At 39.7% G+C, this 15,423-nt stretch overlaps 1 protein-coding gene across 3 annotated transcripts in view; it reads right to left on the bottom strand.

The window, feature by feature from the left end:
- Positions 1-15,423, bottom strand: part of STAG2 (STAG2 cohesin complex component) — a 118,199-nt gene that overhangs the window by 31,983 nt on the left and 70,793 nt on the right. For all 3 annotated transcript variants that reach the window (XM_090059318.1, XM_090059320.1, XM_090059321.1), the window contains exons 7-15: positions 14,646-14,850; positions 10,709-10,860; positions 7,904-7,977; positions 7,683-7,806; positions 5,834-5,932; positions 5,650-5,729; positions 5,188-5,295; positions 1,647-1,758; positions 708-825 (exon numbers count right to left, since the gene is read on the bottom strand). In XM_090059318.1, coding sequence (XP_089915444.1) covers positions 708-825; positions 1,647-1,758; positions 5,188-5,295; positions 5,650-5,729; positions 5,834-5,932; positions 7,683-7,806; positions 7,904-7,977; positions 10,709-10,860; positions 14,646-14,850 — 1,072 coding nt within the window. The remainder of the gene's footprint in view (positions 1-707; positions 826-1,646; positions 1,759-5,187; positions 5,296-5,649; positions 5,730-5,833; positions 5,933-7,682; positions 7,807-7,903; positions 7,978-10,708; positions 10,861-14,645; positions 14,851-15,423) is intronic.

Below are 15,423 nucleotides of genomic sequence, written 5' to 3'. Positions count from 1 at the left end.
GCCACTGCTAGCTTTCCCTGGGAATGCCTGTGACATGCACCCTCTGGCATGTGGCAGGTTACCCTGGGTGGGGTAGGGGAGGCTGGGGCCAGCACTGGGCTCTGGCCCTAGCAGCCTTATCTGGGGGCCTGACAGGGCTGGAGCAGCAGCGATCCTGCTGTGCAGAGCCCAGCCAGCAGCCACAGCATAGCTGCAGCTGGCAAGGCTCCCATTTTGGGGCGTGTGGAGTAACATACATATGAACAGGAGATCAATGTTTAAACACTTTCTGTCTTAAAAACAAGGAGGCATGCACACATTATTTATTATTCCAGGCTAGCATCAGTAACTGACTTTGTAACTGAATATGGAAAATCCATTGTTTCAAAGATAACTAGTCCTTTAAAATATTTTTATCTTTTGCTGAAGAGCACAGAATTCTTTGCTGTATTATAAAACTTTAGTAAAGGGAACAGTGGGTCCAAAATTCAAGAATTAAAATTCTGGTATGAATAAAATCTTCTCCAAGAGGCTGTAATTTCAGCTATTATGGGCTATACTGTGACAATAATCACTCTCAGTAATCTGGATAGAAAGTACCTAAATTTATTTCTACTCTGCTTAAATTAAGCTGAAGTTCAGGTAAGTTAGTTTGAGGAACTTAAGTATACCAAATACTGAAAAATTACATATTAGTTGGGACAATAAGTTATATTGAAATCTCTTACGCTCCTCCCCATTGAGTGGTTCCTCCAATAGAAGACTATTCATACATTCCCAGTCCTTCAGGAGGTCTGTTGCACAGTCCCACATGCTATCCACAAGATACGCAGCATGCTCATGTAACTGAAAAAAACACCCCAGAAAACAACACAATTATATTCAGTCAACAGGACAGTTATCTATGAAAGTAGCTATACAACAATAAGCCTCCCTTGCCAGTACAGAACACGCACATATTTTTAACTCGGTGACAGATGCATGCAGAGATACTGCTGAACAGAATATTAAATGCAGTACTTTTAAAAGCAAAGCTAGTATGAAAATGTATTTTTATTTTGTGTTTGACTCCAAAGTTGCTAAAACACCAACAGGGGTGCCTGGAAAGAGTTTAAAGCAGCAGAACGCAAACTGTAAAATCAGTCTGTATTCAAACCTGTATGTGAGCGCACACTGACTATGCCCCTAATTTTCCTGACTAAGTCTGTACCTGAAAGTGCACCATTAACTCTTTTTCACTTACACGAGGCACTAACCACCTTCTAGAATAGACTAGATGCTTAATTCACTCTGTTGGGTTATTTTGTAATTTGCATCTTCTGTACTACATTAACTTTTTTGTAGGTGACTTTTGATTTTATTTTGTTATAATAAATCTTTTATACAATATTAGCATGGTCCCCAAAGAGCAACTTTTAATTCATCCTGTTGTTGACGCTCTTATAGAAAGAGAAATATTTCAGATACTGTTTCAGACTTCAGACTTGCTGTCTGCATGGTCAAGCTGGTTTGTTGTACTCTACAGATCATTCAAAAGATGTGTTACACTATACAGAATGAGTATGTCATTTCCCAAGGAAACATGATATAAAGAAATTAATATGGGCATGCTTCAAGAAAGAATGAATCTCTCAAGTGATATAGAAAAAATATGAAATTCAACTTACTTCACTTTCCAGAAAGAAAAACACTAATGTCTTGACAAGATTTGCATTTGGACCTTGCCTCCCCCTTCTTTTCAACATTCCATCATCTTCAGGATCTCTGCGACTGAAAAGCCTAAGAAAAAAATTGTTTTAAACCTACTTAATCCTTCATAACCGTTGCCACAATCACTGTCGGACACGTAAGTGTCTGGATATGAAATGTTTAATGTTTTGTTGTGTGGACCTACGTTATATTTAGAAGGGGAGGATTTCTCAAATCAGCTACTTTCAGATTTGTTCTACATTTACTTCATTTTGATTTCACTGGGTCCTTTAGACAGATCCTAGGGCAACCACAACATTTTAAGAGAAAAAGATAGATAAGTATATATCTGCACACTTCATGAACAGGAATGAAGTCTTGCTTCCTTACTCATAAAACTGCCCTTTGCAGAACCCTCTGTAGAAGATAATAAGAAGCAATGAAGACATAAAGACTGAAGTTCTGCTATTTACTTTTCTGAGATTAGCCTCCAACATAGCTTCTGAGTAAAATGTTTTGCAAAAGGTATTTTTCCTGGAACAAGCACCTAGCCTCTATACAAACTAGTAATGAGGCTTTTGAAAAAGCATACCTTAAGTTCCAACTGGCAGCTCTGTAAATTTTAAAAATGGCTACTGAGTTCCTTTGTGGCATGGAATCCAAGTCACAGGCTTTGGCAAATGCTCCTCTTCAAGCACTTGACTACTGCAGCTTTAAACATACGATTTATCCCTGACATTGTGTTTTAAATTTGGGCAAGTATCACAGTCTTTGCCAAATTTAGGTCTAAGTCTTTATGGCACTGATTCTCTAGACAGACCACAATATGTCCAATAGGTTAATCCATTTTTATGATCTCTGAAACCAAACGGCTCAAGTTTATAGACAACTTAAGAGGGCATAACAGAAGTAACCTCTGCTCAGTTACTGCCTTGCAATAGTTCTAAAAGTACATTAACAGAACAGAGTGAAATTTTATCTTTATTTGTACGTATTGTGTGTCCACGTCTTACTCTTCTATATCTGGCCTACACACTTGTCCATCCCAGCAAAGGCCACAACATAATATACATTATAGAGGAGCCAGAAGACAGCCCTCCCTCTCAGCTTGTTAAAGGCCAAAGTCAAATCTCCTTGCTTTACAGTATTACAAATTGATGGATAGATATTTTATAGCCCCTTAAATGGTTTTACTCAGAAAGGAGAAAAAATGGATGCCTACATGAGCAGCATAAAGCACAAGATGTGGCATGTACATATACCAAGACTACAGAGGGTCCTGTTACACATTCAAATTAAAAGTTGGACAGAAACCTGGTATAGAGTTGTTACACATTTTCAAGCACTAACTTTATGGCTGGTTGGCTCTTTTCATAGCTGGATTGTCATTTTTATCATCTGATAAATTACTTTGCATGTGTGGCTAACCTAACTTTATTGCCTAATGAACCAGTCAATTAGAATAATACACATAACGTAGCAAGGGCCAGAAAGAACTTTACCTCTCATCCAAATAAGATGGATGAGAGGTAAAGAAACAGATTCCTGGTACATCCAGAAAATAAAATCTCTGCTTTCAGACATGATATATATATTTCCTTATATTTAATAAACAAAAATCGGGGTGCAATGCACAGATTAGCATGATTTCATAGAATCACAGAAGTAGGGTCGGAAGGGACCTTGTAGATCTTCAAGTCTGGCCCCCCGCCTGGGCGGGAGAAAAGACTGGGCTCAAATGAGTCCAGCCAAGTAGTCATCAAGCCTCTTCTTAAAGATCCCCAGGGTAGGAGCCAGCACCACCTCCCTAGGAAGTTGGTTCCAGCTCCTAGCCACCCTAACTGTGAAGTCGTTCTTGCGGATGTCTAATTTAAATCTACTCTCTAATAACTTGTGTCCATTGTTCCTCGTCATGCCAGAGGGCGCTAGGGGAAACAGCATCTCCCCTAAACACTTCTGGTCCCCCCTAGTGAGTTTATAGACAGTCACCAGGTCCCCCTCAGCCTTCTCTTGTGAAGGCAGAACAGGTTTAGGTCCTGCAGTCTTTCAACGTAGGGTCTGCCCTGTAGTCCCCGGATCATGCAGGTGGCCCTCCTCTGGACCCTTTCAATGTTGTCCACATCCCTCCTGAAATGGGGCGCACAGAACTGGACGCAGTACTCCAGCTGTGGCCTGACCAGCGTCGCATAGTGGGGGAGGATCACCTCCCTGGCTCTACTTGAGATGCACCTGTGGATGCACGACAAGGTCCAGTTAGCCCTGCCAACCATGACCTCGCATTGTCGGCCCATGTTCATCTTGGAGTCAATAATGACTCCAAGATCCCTTTCTACCTCCGTGCTCTCAGGAAGGGAGTTTCCCATTCTATAAGTGTGCTGCTGGTTTCTACTGCCTAAGTGCAGCACCCTGCACTTCTCAGTATTGAAACGCATCCTATGTCAGCCCATTCCTGTAGCCTATCCAGGTCTTGTTGCAGTCCTTCCCTCCCTACTAGCATGCTCACCTCACCCCAAATTTTGGTATCATCAGCAAATTTAAACAGGTTGCAATTCACCCCGTCGTCCAAATCGCTGATGAAGAAATTGAACAGCGCGGGCCCCAGGACCGAGCCCTGGGGGACTCCACTGCCCACTTCCCCCCAGGTCGAATATGACCCGTCTACCGCCACCCTCTGAGTACAACCCGTGAGCCAAACTGCAATCCATCTGACTATGTAGGCATCAATGCCACAGTCGCCTAGTTTTTTAATGAGGATGGGGTGGGAGTCGGTGTCAAAGGCCTTGCTGAAGTCTAAAAAGACTATGTCCATGGCGACACCTGCATCCATTGCCTTTGTGACCTGATCATAAAAGGCAATCAGGTTGGTCTGACATGACCTGCCCCTAATGAAACCGTGCTGGTTGCCCTTGAGCAACATCCCTGAAGCCGGCCCATCACAGATGTGCTCCTCGAGGATCTTCTCAAAGAGTTTCCCAAGGACAGAGGTAAGACTGATGGGCCTATAGTTGCCCAGGTCCTCTCTCTTCACTTTTTTAGTTGGGACAGCCATAGCATAGGTGTAAAAACTATGAGAAAGGCCCTGAAGAAATCCTACACGAGTAGGCTTTGCGTGTATGCTACATTATAAACATAAGACATTTTATAAAAAGTGTTTTTAAAATTCTCTGGAATATTTCATATGGAGGTCTTTACAGCCTAAGGGCTCTAGTGTAGCAGGGTTCAGATAGCAGCTAGTGACAGAGCTGGATTCTTCTGTGTTTAGTCAAAATGTCTTGTCTTGTTTTGTTTTTTTAAATGTAGCTCTCATTACTACTGATCATTGCCATTTTATGAACAATGCAGTAACTCTAACAATGATACCATATTTTAATACACAAGCATCTTGCATCGATACTTTACTAAAAACAATTTTCCGTTCCCAATTAAAAAGCAAAACAATATCCTTGATATTAATAAATGCTGAATACTGTCCTTAAAGAAAGGTGATCAACATAAAAGTTAACCATATATTACGCTTACTTTTTATAAAGAAATTCCCCAGCTGCTACTGCTACTGGCCGATGAGCTGAGTAAACTAAATGGTAGACATTTTCACAGTCTTCTGCCGTCAGAACTTCTTCACTACTCCTGGGAAGATAAAACAAAAACTTGCTAAGTCTAATAACAGAGCAGAAGAAAAAGGAGTCAAAGGAACCTTCAACATCTTTAAGTTACTGCCCAATATTGTATATACTACAAAGGTTGAGATCCAGTACGAGAGCTTAAAAAAAGAAAAGAACCTTGTATTTCTAGCTCCAGTAGAAAGCAAGATTGGGTTGATGCTCTGACTACAAGAAACACTGTTAAATCCATAATTTGTTCAGGCACATGATGAATAAAACAAACCTCTATCTTCTGCCTAAAATGATCTAATATTAAACCACCATTTTTGCTCATATGCATATTTTTAAGTTATAGCAGACGTAAGAAATATGTACTTACTGTAAAACAAGAGTAAGTAATTTTATTGCTTGGACTGCAACATCGTATTCTTTGTCCAGAGTCATAGACACAATTCTATCCTAGGAATAAAAAATCAACTAGTTTAAGTGTTGGGGTTGGGGAGGGAATTGTAGAAAGCTTAAATTTTCAGGTTTTTTTGAAAAAAATACCAAAATATACTAACCTTGAATCGACTGGTAAAGAGTTCCAATTTGGAATTAAGCTCTTTATTATAGTAAAGCCCTTGCAAAGCAGTAAGACATTTGAGTCTTACCTCTCCTTGCTAAAATAAGATAAAATAAATCAATTTTAAAAGCCATGCCTCTAAATCTTCAAAGCATAAACAATTCTCCCCTCTAAAATTCAACTTAGTCAAACAAAGTTCAGTTCTTAGGCCCTGAGTTACGTTATAGAATATTATTACTTGATTGGCATCATTACCATAGCTCTCAAGTACTATTAGTCAACGGTATGTTTTTGTCTGAGTGAGAGGGGTTGTTAGCCACGTTGGTCTGAAGTCAGAAGGCACCTTTATAGACTAAGCAAATAAGACGTGTGTATGCACAGTATAAACAATGTGAAACAATTAAGCTGAAGACTACAGAGCACAGTTTGTACTCTGTATGCTTTGGGTTATAGGCATAACAATCAAAAACAGTTTCAAATGCCATTGAAATATTCCAAACAGGCCAGCTATACACACGTACATGCTCTCTTGAAATACCCTAAAGAGGCTGAAACTCTCCAGAAATAGCATCTCTTGAAATGAAGTGCTATTCTGGAATGTTTCACTTCTCGTTATGTCTGGATGATAACAGGGACACCCATAGGTCCTCCAAAATCCTACATGGCTCTGCTCCACATCCCTTCCACAGGTGAGGGAGGGATGACGGCCTGCTAGCTGGCCAACCACCAGGTACCATTCCCAGAGCCCCCTTCCCCCTCAGGTTACAAGTGCTCCAGCCTCAAAATCACCTCTATTCTCCACTGGAGGACAATGGGAGAGAAGAGATTCTGGCTGCTTGACACTGGGGTCCCTGCAGTGGTTGCCCTGCACGGTAGCTTGGTAACTCACACTGAGAACCTTATGGCTAGGTAGCACCTGCTGCATGCTGCTGCTCTGACACCCCCTTCCCCTGCCCATCCAGATCTCCAGGCCTGCACGGAACCTGGAACCTACACCACTCCAGCCCCCAACTCCACAATGCCTCACTGCTCCTGGAGAGGAGGGGAGCAGAGGTTAGGAAACTGAGAGCTGGATATCCCAGCAGTAGGATGCCCCATCTGTTCCACAGGCTCCCCTGCCCCACAGCTGACCCCTTCTCCAGACCCCAGCACCCCAACCCACCAGACACCTACTAGACTTCTGTGCCCTTACTGCTGCCCCCACCCCAGAAAGACTCCCTTGCAGCCAGCAAAGGAGCATGGATTCTGATCCCTCAACCCACCTACTTCTCTATCCTGGAAGCAGAGCAAGCATCTGCATATAGCCCATAGCAAGTTCCAGCTGGGGCTGGGACAGTGGCTGTGTGTGCATTTTCTGGCTGACCCTTTTGTTTTGAAATGCTTCCAAAAGTGTTTCAAAATCTGTCCACACCCCAAAAGACAAACTTCCCAGCTTCAACTATACATGGTAAAATAGTTTCATTACAGCTAATACCTCCTTTAGAAAGCCAACTTTTTGAGAAGTCAGCCCCTTTTATAGGTGTCAATCTAGACCATGGTATACAAAAATTGCCATTCACTTTTGAAAATCTAGACAAACTGGTAAAAAAAAGATGACCAGTATGAACTATACTCATATAGAACAGGGCGACCTAAATATATTGCTGCTTGGCACTGGACCATAATAGAACCTTTGGTGCCAAAGTCTTTATGGGATTAGTGTCTGATTATGTTGACTTCAAGTTTCATTGGTCCCTCTGCTCAAAAACTAAATTCTATTTTGAGCCTAATAATTTGAAACGAGGTGGACCGATTTCTCTCTCCACAACTCACGGCAGCAAACAGCATTGTTATAACATGCAGCTTACCTTATCATGCATAGTCCAACCCACATATTTTAAATAGCTGTCATTAAGAAAGGCATCACTGTACATTTTCATCCAAATTCCAATCTCTTCAATGCAGATAGCTCTTATTTCAGCTATTGCATCTCTGCAAGAGAGAAGCATCAAATTACATGATTAAAAGGACTTAAAACCAATCCTACAAGAAGTTCACAAAGTCACATATTACTTAATAGCAAACTTACCGATATCTATGCACAAAAACACCTTTAAATATTGCATTCATCATGTTTTCTATCTCATCCTGATTTTCCTGAAGCTGAAAAAAGAATATAGTACATAGATGCTAAGTGATATTATTAGACAAAATAATCCAAGTATTTTACCAGTTGTGAATATGGTTTCATTCATGAATCTTACAAGAAAGATTTAATTGCAGACCAGATTCAAAATTATTTTGGTAGTTAAGCCTATTCTGCAGTATTTGTAAATACCACATTTTCAGTATCACAATTTAATATTTAACAGATGTCAAATACTGTAGCATGTCAATAACTATTACAGAGACCGGGGGGGGGCTGGGTTTTTCCTTCTCTTCTACACAAGCAATCTAGCCTTCAGTAAACACATTTTGCCCAATCAACTTTGTCTGACAAGAACAACTAATTGCTTTGTATAATTAATACCAGTTTAAGCCTAATAACGGTAATCCATCTCTCTAAGACACTTCATACGCTTTAATGGACAAGTATTATTAAAATAGTGCCCAAAGAATGCTAGGTGCTTTATAAAAAGGGGAAACCATTCCCTACCCTGAGAAGATAATAGGCTAAACATACAAGTGAATCATCTTACAAGAGATTAAACAAACAGAGAGGTTTCACAGAGGCTCCATAATCATGCTATGATTAAATTTCTGAATTTTACTGGTTTTATCACTTTGCCCATCACCTGACTGGTCAGGACAGGAAAATCCAATGAGTCCGGTAAAAATAAACCAACAACCCCTCCAAGAGTATAACACTTAGAAAAGATGGAGATGTATCATTCCAGGTATGGACACACAGAAGTACCCAAAAGAAACCCAAAAAGTGTAGAGATTTAAGAAAAGAATCACAAGCTTAAATTCTGCAAAGAAGATTTAAAAAAAAAAGTCAGCTAAGAGGCTTGAAGGAAAACTGAATAATGACAGAGCAGCAAACAAGTTATTTTTCTGCTGCATCACAGGCAAAGGTCTGTAAAAAAGTGGAATGGGTTAGCAGAGATAATGAGGAAAGTCAGAGCCACACTGATGCAGCAGACAAAGTCTGTATGCGCTGTAAATGACATCACCCAGATACAGACTCAGAGATACCAGGGACCATTTTCCTCCAGTGGTCCATCAAAAGATACAAAACAGAGAACCTCTTATATTGAGATCCAAAAAGTTCCCTAGACAGGTGTGTTCTTAAATAACAAGGGAACAAACGAAAAAGAAAAAGTTAACTATGGTAAAGGTTGGCTAGGAAAAGCAGCTGGCATACTTTGGGTACAGTTTTTGTAACACTAACCCACTGAAGCATATATAGTGTGTGGTATGAGGGTTGGGGGGGGGGGAGATTACATTCAGGAAGAAGAGCAAAATAAAAGGAAAAAGAATTACAAGATGAAATAAATATAAACAAAAGGATGAGATAAAAAAGGAAAATTACAGAGTATTTTGGCATACAGTATGATTAAATAAGCACTGAAATCACACAAGCACTAAATGAAAACAGCCTTCAAACTAATACTTTCAACAACAAAAAATGGATAAATTAAACCAAGCTAAGAAAGCCTCACAGAGAAGGTTTAAAAACCAAATAAATATGGAGCAACAAAATAAGCTAGAGAAAGCCTTGATTCCTACACTGTTTTCTCCTGTGTGCTGTTAGGCACTGATCCCGGAAACACATATGGTAATGCCACTGAATTCAGTGGGACTGCTCATATGTGTGACTGTTCAAAAGATGAGACCTTCATGATGTACGCCTTTGAAAAACAGGTAATGTTTATTTCCATAATAAGTTAAATAAATTGTAGTTAAGTAAAAAAGCAATCCAAAATGCTTGGCTTAATAATCTGAAGTGCTAATTCTAAACAGGTGGGATGATTATTTCATAGATTTAACAGCTTTCCTTACAATTAAAAAAAGAAGTTAATTAGGGATCATGAATAGTGTGCTAGGTTGACAGCAGTACCTTGGTGAAATTCCCTATCTACAGAAAGGGAGAGAGATAGAGGTAGTTTTTAGGTTCCCAACTTTGCCTCAGTTTTGACCCAAGATAGTTAACTTCCATGGAAAAGATTATTCCAAAAACTTTTTTCTGAGATGGGTGTCCATGTCACAAAAAACATCTACTACACTAAGATAACATCCTCCTTATCTTCGAAAAATGTAGCACTGAAAGGATACTACGAAACTGACCTCAATTTGAACCTTTAATCAATATATGCAAAGTTCCATACCCCAATCCCAAATAGTGCCCAAAATTACATTGTTCCTCATTCACCTTATTAAGGCTGCAACAACTGAATTTTGACAAGTGATTGCATGTATAGCCTATGTCTGCCGCCTCCTATAAAAGCTAAATATTCAGAAACATGTGCTCAGCATTTAACAGACTTAAGTTGTTGGGCAGAGTTGATTATGTATGGTTTAAAGATAAAAGAAAGAAAGAATGAAAGGAAAAAAATTTCAACGAAGGGCTGCACTGGGGACCACAGCAATGAAGCATGCCACTACCACTGCTTACATGCTACCACCCAAAATAGATGTAATGTGCAATGCTAAGCAATTTTACCGGTGCATGCCCAGCACTCACTAATAGCAACATTACATCCATCACAGGGTGCAGTGGGGTGCACCCTACCACGGTCCTTTGACAAAAGACATGCCCCAAACGACTGAAAACTCCCTTTCCAAAAAACAGTTCTTAGGACAAAAAAAATGGTATTTGTCATTTCATCAACATTTTCCCTCCAATGGTCCATAAAACACAGTAGCTAGAAATATTGACAATTGCTCTGACCTCTTTCCTTTTCTGTAGCAAGAGTTCCAGCCTATCATTTGCTCGTTTCCCAATTATTTTATTTCGCTCTGCTTCATACTGCCGTTGTGTATTGTCCATGTTAATACTAAGATTTAATGCCACATTCACTAAAGCAGTCATCAGCTTCATAGCTACAAAAAAAGTTAAAAAAAAAATGAGGACTGATTAAAAAAAGTTATCTGATGTAAGAAAGATGCAAATAAATGAGTTATGATAAAAGTAAACCAACACCCTACTACCACTTACATATACATATGGAAAAAGTATGATTATTTTACTTAATTCTCCTTTACACTTTAAGGCATCCTGTACACTTAAATTTAAATAAAAGCACGGTCACTACCACTGTAGCAAACAAGAGCTATTCAAACATCATTATTTATTAACCTTTATTAAGGCATATAATTAATTAAATGCCGTAATGTTTACTATACTATTAGCTCTGATTTTCCTCATGCTTTGATGGCTATTATGTCATCTGAATTGCAACACATGTTTACTCAGAAGAGCTTTAATTCATCTGGATGATCAAATGCCAAGATACATTGCCACGGAAATATTCAAGTATTTCACCACTAAATTAGTTAACGAACTTCATAAAGCCACTTTAGAATTCTTCTCATCCCCTCAATGAGAGCATTTTATTCAACTTTCTTGTCCTTTATTTACAGATACAGGTTTCCCTCGTTTTACGCGGGTTCTGTATGTGCGAATTCACTCTTATGCGATGACACTTTCTATACCAAAAATTCATTATATGCGAGGTAAATTCACTCTTATGTGATCAGTGTGGTGGAAGCCCACAGTCAGCTGCTTGGTGCAGTGCATTATGAGAATGACACACACCAAAATACAGTTCTCTGTGTAGCTCTGTGCTCCTCGCTCGTTGTCCGCAACACGTATTTTTGCAGCTGCCATCCCCACTGTGATAGTACCCTGTGGTTGTGTGTACTGTTTGCTGTTGGCGAGTACCAAAATTGTCTTGTAAAAGCAGTAGAAATGGGTCTGGGGGTCAGTGCAGTCCAGGTCTTGGAACGTACCCTATTTGTTGTATTGTAAAGTGGGTTCCCTTTACGTGAATTCGAGTTAAGCATGATTTTCAAGGAACACATGTACAGCATAAAGCAAGGGAAACCAGTACACAGTAATAGTGTTTGCCAGTTCAAATGCTAGATCAGGGGTGGGCAATGTTTTCGGACAAGGTGCCAAAAACGCATGCAACCTCAACTTTTAACATGTTGGCATGCCAGGGACAGACACCAGGGGAGTTGCGAGGGGCCCGATCCTTGTTGTGGCAGCGCAGCCCCAGCCCTTTCCCCAAGGTGCGAGTATCAGGCAAAATGCCTTCTCATGCCACACTGGTACCAGTGCTGGGGGAAGCCTACCCGTGTGCTAGAGCAGTGGTCTCCAAACATTTTTGATCGCGCACCCCTATCAGTAAAAAGCTTTTGAGCTAGCACCCCCAATATATGTATATTTATTTATCTGACATACGGACCAAGTGAGGGCGCCAGTGTCAATCTCTATATTATATATTAGTAAAGCTTTATTTTTTTATCTAAAAAAATAAGAAAGAAATTAATATAGATAGATGTTCTAATATTTTCTTCCTGCACCCCAATGGATCGTCTTGCGCACCCCACTTTGGAGACCACTGTCCTAGATGACGGATTAAAGAGCAAATTATAGCTGGAAAATGGTTTTCAGTAAGCCATTCCGATTCAGTGACTCTACATGGAGAAAAGTCATTAAAAACATACTTATCCCCTTTAAATTTTTGTAACAACAACAAATACTGAATCATATACAAGACTAGAGGGGTTTATGAGTGAGTATTTCAAAAAGGAGAATAAAAATGCTTGAGCAGGCATGACTGCAGGGTATAGAGGAGTTTGGCATAAAATGGTATGGATGAACTGACCATTGTCAGAATTAAAAGAAATGCAGAAGTTGCAGCTCAGAAATGTTAGAAATCACATGTCAACTAAAACCTAGCTACAGGTGTTCTGTTGACTGCTCCTGTTCCAGACAGGTTGCATATAATCAGTGATACCAGGTCTTATTTTTTAATTGCACAAATTGCTCAACGGACATCAATGCAGCTACTTTGGTGAATAAGGGCTGATTGATTGGTGCCCTAATTAAAAGCAATTATTTTTTTCTGGACTGACATTAACCAGCAGTAGCACCACTCTTGCAACCTTTACTTAGGTACAGCCCATTGTTATTTCAACTAGAATTTTGCTTAGGTAAGAGCTGCAAGATTTGCTTTAAGTAGCTACTTTTACATTAGTTATATGGTAGAATACAAACAGAAGAACTGAAAATGATTGCCTTAGAGTAACAAGGCTTTGCTTCTCTGGTAATTATGATAAATGCCTTCACTGCGTCTCTGCAGGAGTCAGGCAACAAGAAGCATCTGCCAAGTTCTATTTCACTGACTACAGCTCTTGAATAACTAGAATTGATTGTGAAATTAGCTTCCTATGAGAGCCAGCAAGTTCTTTGTTAAAAAGTGCTCTCAAGAGTCCAACCTGCTCTCAAGAGTCCAGGATACATATGGCCCAAATTCACTTCATTCCCCAGATACGTTTGAACAAGAAAGAAGCCACCACCAAATTGACTTCAAACCTCCTCATATTTGGTTGCTCCTACCTGCCCTCTTTTCAGGGAGCCTTTCTTACCCACCTTGTACCTGGATGTCCTAAGGAATCACTTGCACTGTGACAGTCATCCATAACTTAATATCCATTTCTCCGTAGTATAAGCCAATTTAGATGAACATTACCTACCTATTCATTTTCATGGACTGACAAGTTTAATTGAACTGTTTACAAAAAAACGGTAAATGGAACAGGAAATCCTTAAAAAGGTTTATACTTTTCTCAGTGACTGATTCACTGTTAGAAAAGCTCTTTAAACTATTTTAAATGAAAATAGGGTATTCATAGATTATTAAAATAACAGGACTGCAACTAACAGCACAGTAATTTTTACTATAAGTGATAACCCAATCAATTAAAAATAGAAAATGGAAGATGGATGCTAAGCTAAAAACATCTCTCAGAAGGAATGGCGCTGTTATCATGGGAGGTAACAAATATACTTTAATATATAGTTCAATGATTTAGTAGGTTTCTCAATGAGATAGAAAAACCACAAATCAAATGCGTTCCACAGCACAACTGGGGATTTTTTTTTTTTTGATTTTTTTTTTTTTTAAAGAAACACTGTTATCAGACATCCTCTATTATCTAAACCCTATATTATCCACACAGCAATTTTGTTCTACTAAATGTGTGTGTGCGCGTGTGTACGCACATTCCCCCCTCCCCCCCACACGTGAATACAAAACTAACTCTACTTATAGGAGTAACAGTACTATACCAAACTTAACTGCTGTGACTATTTCATATCTGTTACAGAGTACTCCCCATTTTGCACCTCTGCTCCTAGGTTCAATACAGTAACTTTTAACTGGTGGTATCATGACTGCTCTCTTAATCACATATATCTATTAAATAAAAGTCTGCTACGAATTTACACTAGTCACACTGTGTTAGCATGTGTACTTCCTCACAAAAGACTACGTTTTCACTTATATCAACAGCTTCTCGGTGGATTTGGGTAACCAAAGATTCACTTTAATATAAAAATTCAATTACTTGCTTTAATCGCTAATTAAAGTGGGATCAATCTAAAAGAAAAAATAACAAAACAAAAAACTGAGCCAGAATATACAACTAAATATTAGGGGGAAAAGGAAAAACTGTGTAAACCCAGTTCAACAAATTATGAATTACCTGGAATCTAAATAGTCCCAACTTTTTTTTTTTTTTTTAATAGAACCGTCCGTTCCCAGACAAGACTGGAAACAAAATAAATACAGAATAGGAATAAATAAAAGCATGCTGACCTGCCAGTGTGCTAGTGTGTCGAAATGCTCTGACTTGTGAATCTGATAGTCCTGTAAGTAGTGAAATCACTGTATCCATCATATATTCATCATATATGATACTATATTGACACTGCCGGACCAGTACTCCAATGAATTCACAAAAACTGGATTTGAACTTCTTCCACTGAGGACCAGCCATAGTAAGTGGATAATCTCCACTATCCTGTAAGCAGGAACAAAACAGCAACAGAAAAAATGTTAAACTTCTTAAAGTCTTAGCCACCATATAATTAAATACAATATGAAAGCATATAATATATAGAGGCTGTTGACTGTAGCTGTGTTGGTCTAAGGACACAGGCAGACAAGGCTCTTTGGGTAAATGTGCTGCCTTTTATTACACCAACTGAATAGTTGGAAAAATTGTTCTTTGCAAGCTTTCAGATACAAACACCCTTCTTCAGGCACAGGGACCTGTCTAACCCCCAACTGGGGGCAGAGGAGGGGGTTTAATTCCTCCCCCCACTCAAAGTGCAAGCCTGGGCCAGCATCTGACCATGTCCTCATTCAAGGGGACAGCAGGGAAAGAGCCTGTTAAGGCTTTTTCTCCCTCTCCTCCCTAGGCACACCCTGGGTGGGGCATTTAAACTCCCCCCCATCATACTCAGCTCAAGCAGGGATGGGAGGAAAAAGCCTCCGAGGGCTTTCCTTCCAGCTGCCCAGCCACTGCCAAAAGGAAGGGAGGGCATCCCCCAGGCTTCTGGCCTGAGCCACTGCACACATGTGGCTGCATTTC

The sequence above is a fragment of the Crocodylus siamensis genome, chromosome 8, assembly GCF_052110815.1.
Source record: "Crocodylus siamensis isolate JL-2025a chromosome 8, ASM5211081v1, whole genome shotgun sequence".
Taxonomy (NCBI): Eukaryota; Metazoa; Chordata; order Crocodylia; family Crocodylidae; genus Crocodylus; species Crocodylus siamensis.
The sequence above is the reverse complement of the archived record's forward strand: the minus strand, read 5'-3'. Positions and strand labels throughout refer to the sequence as shown.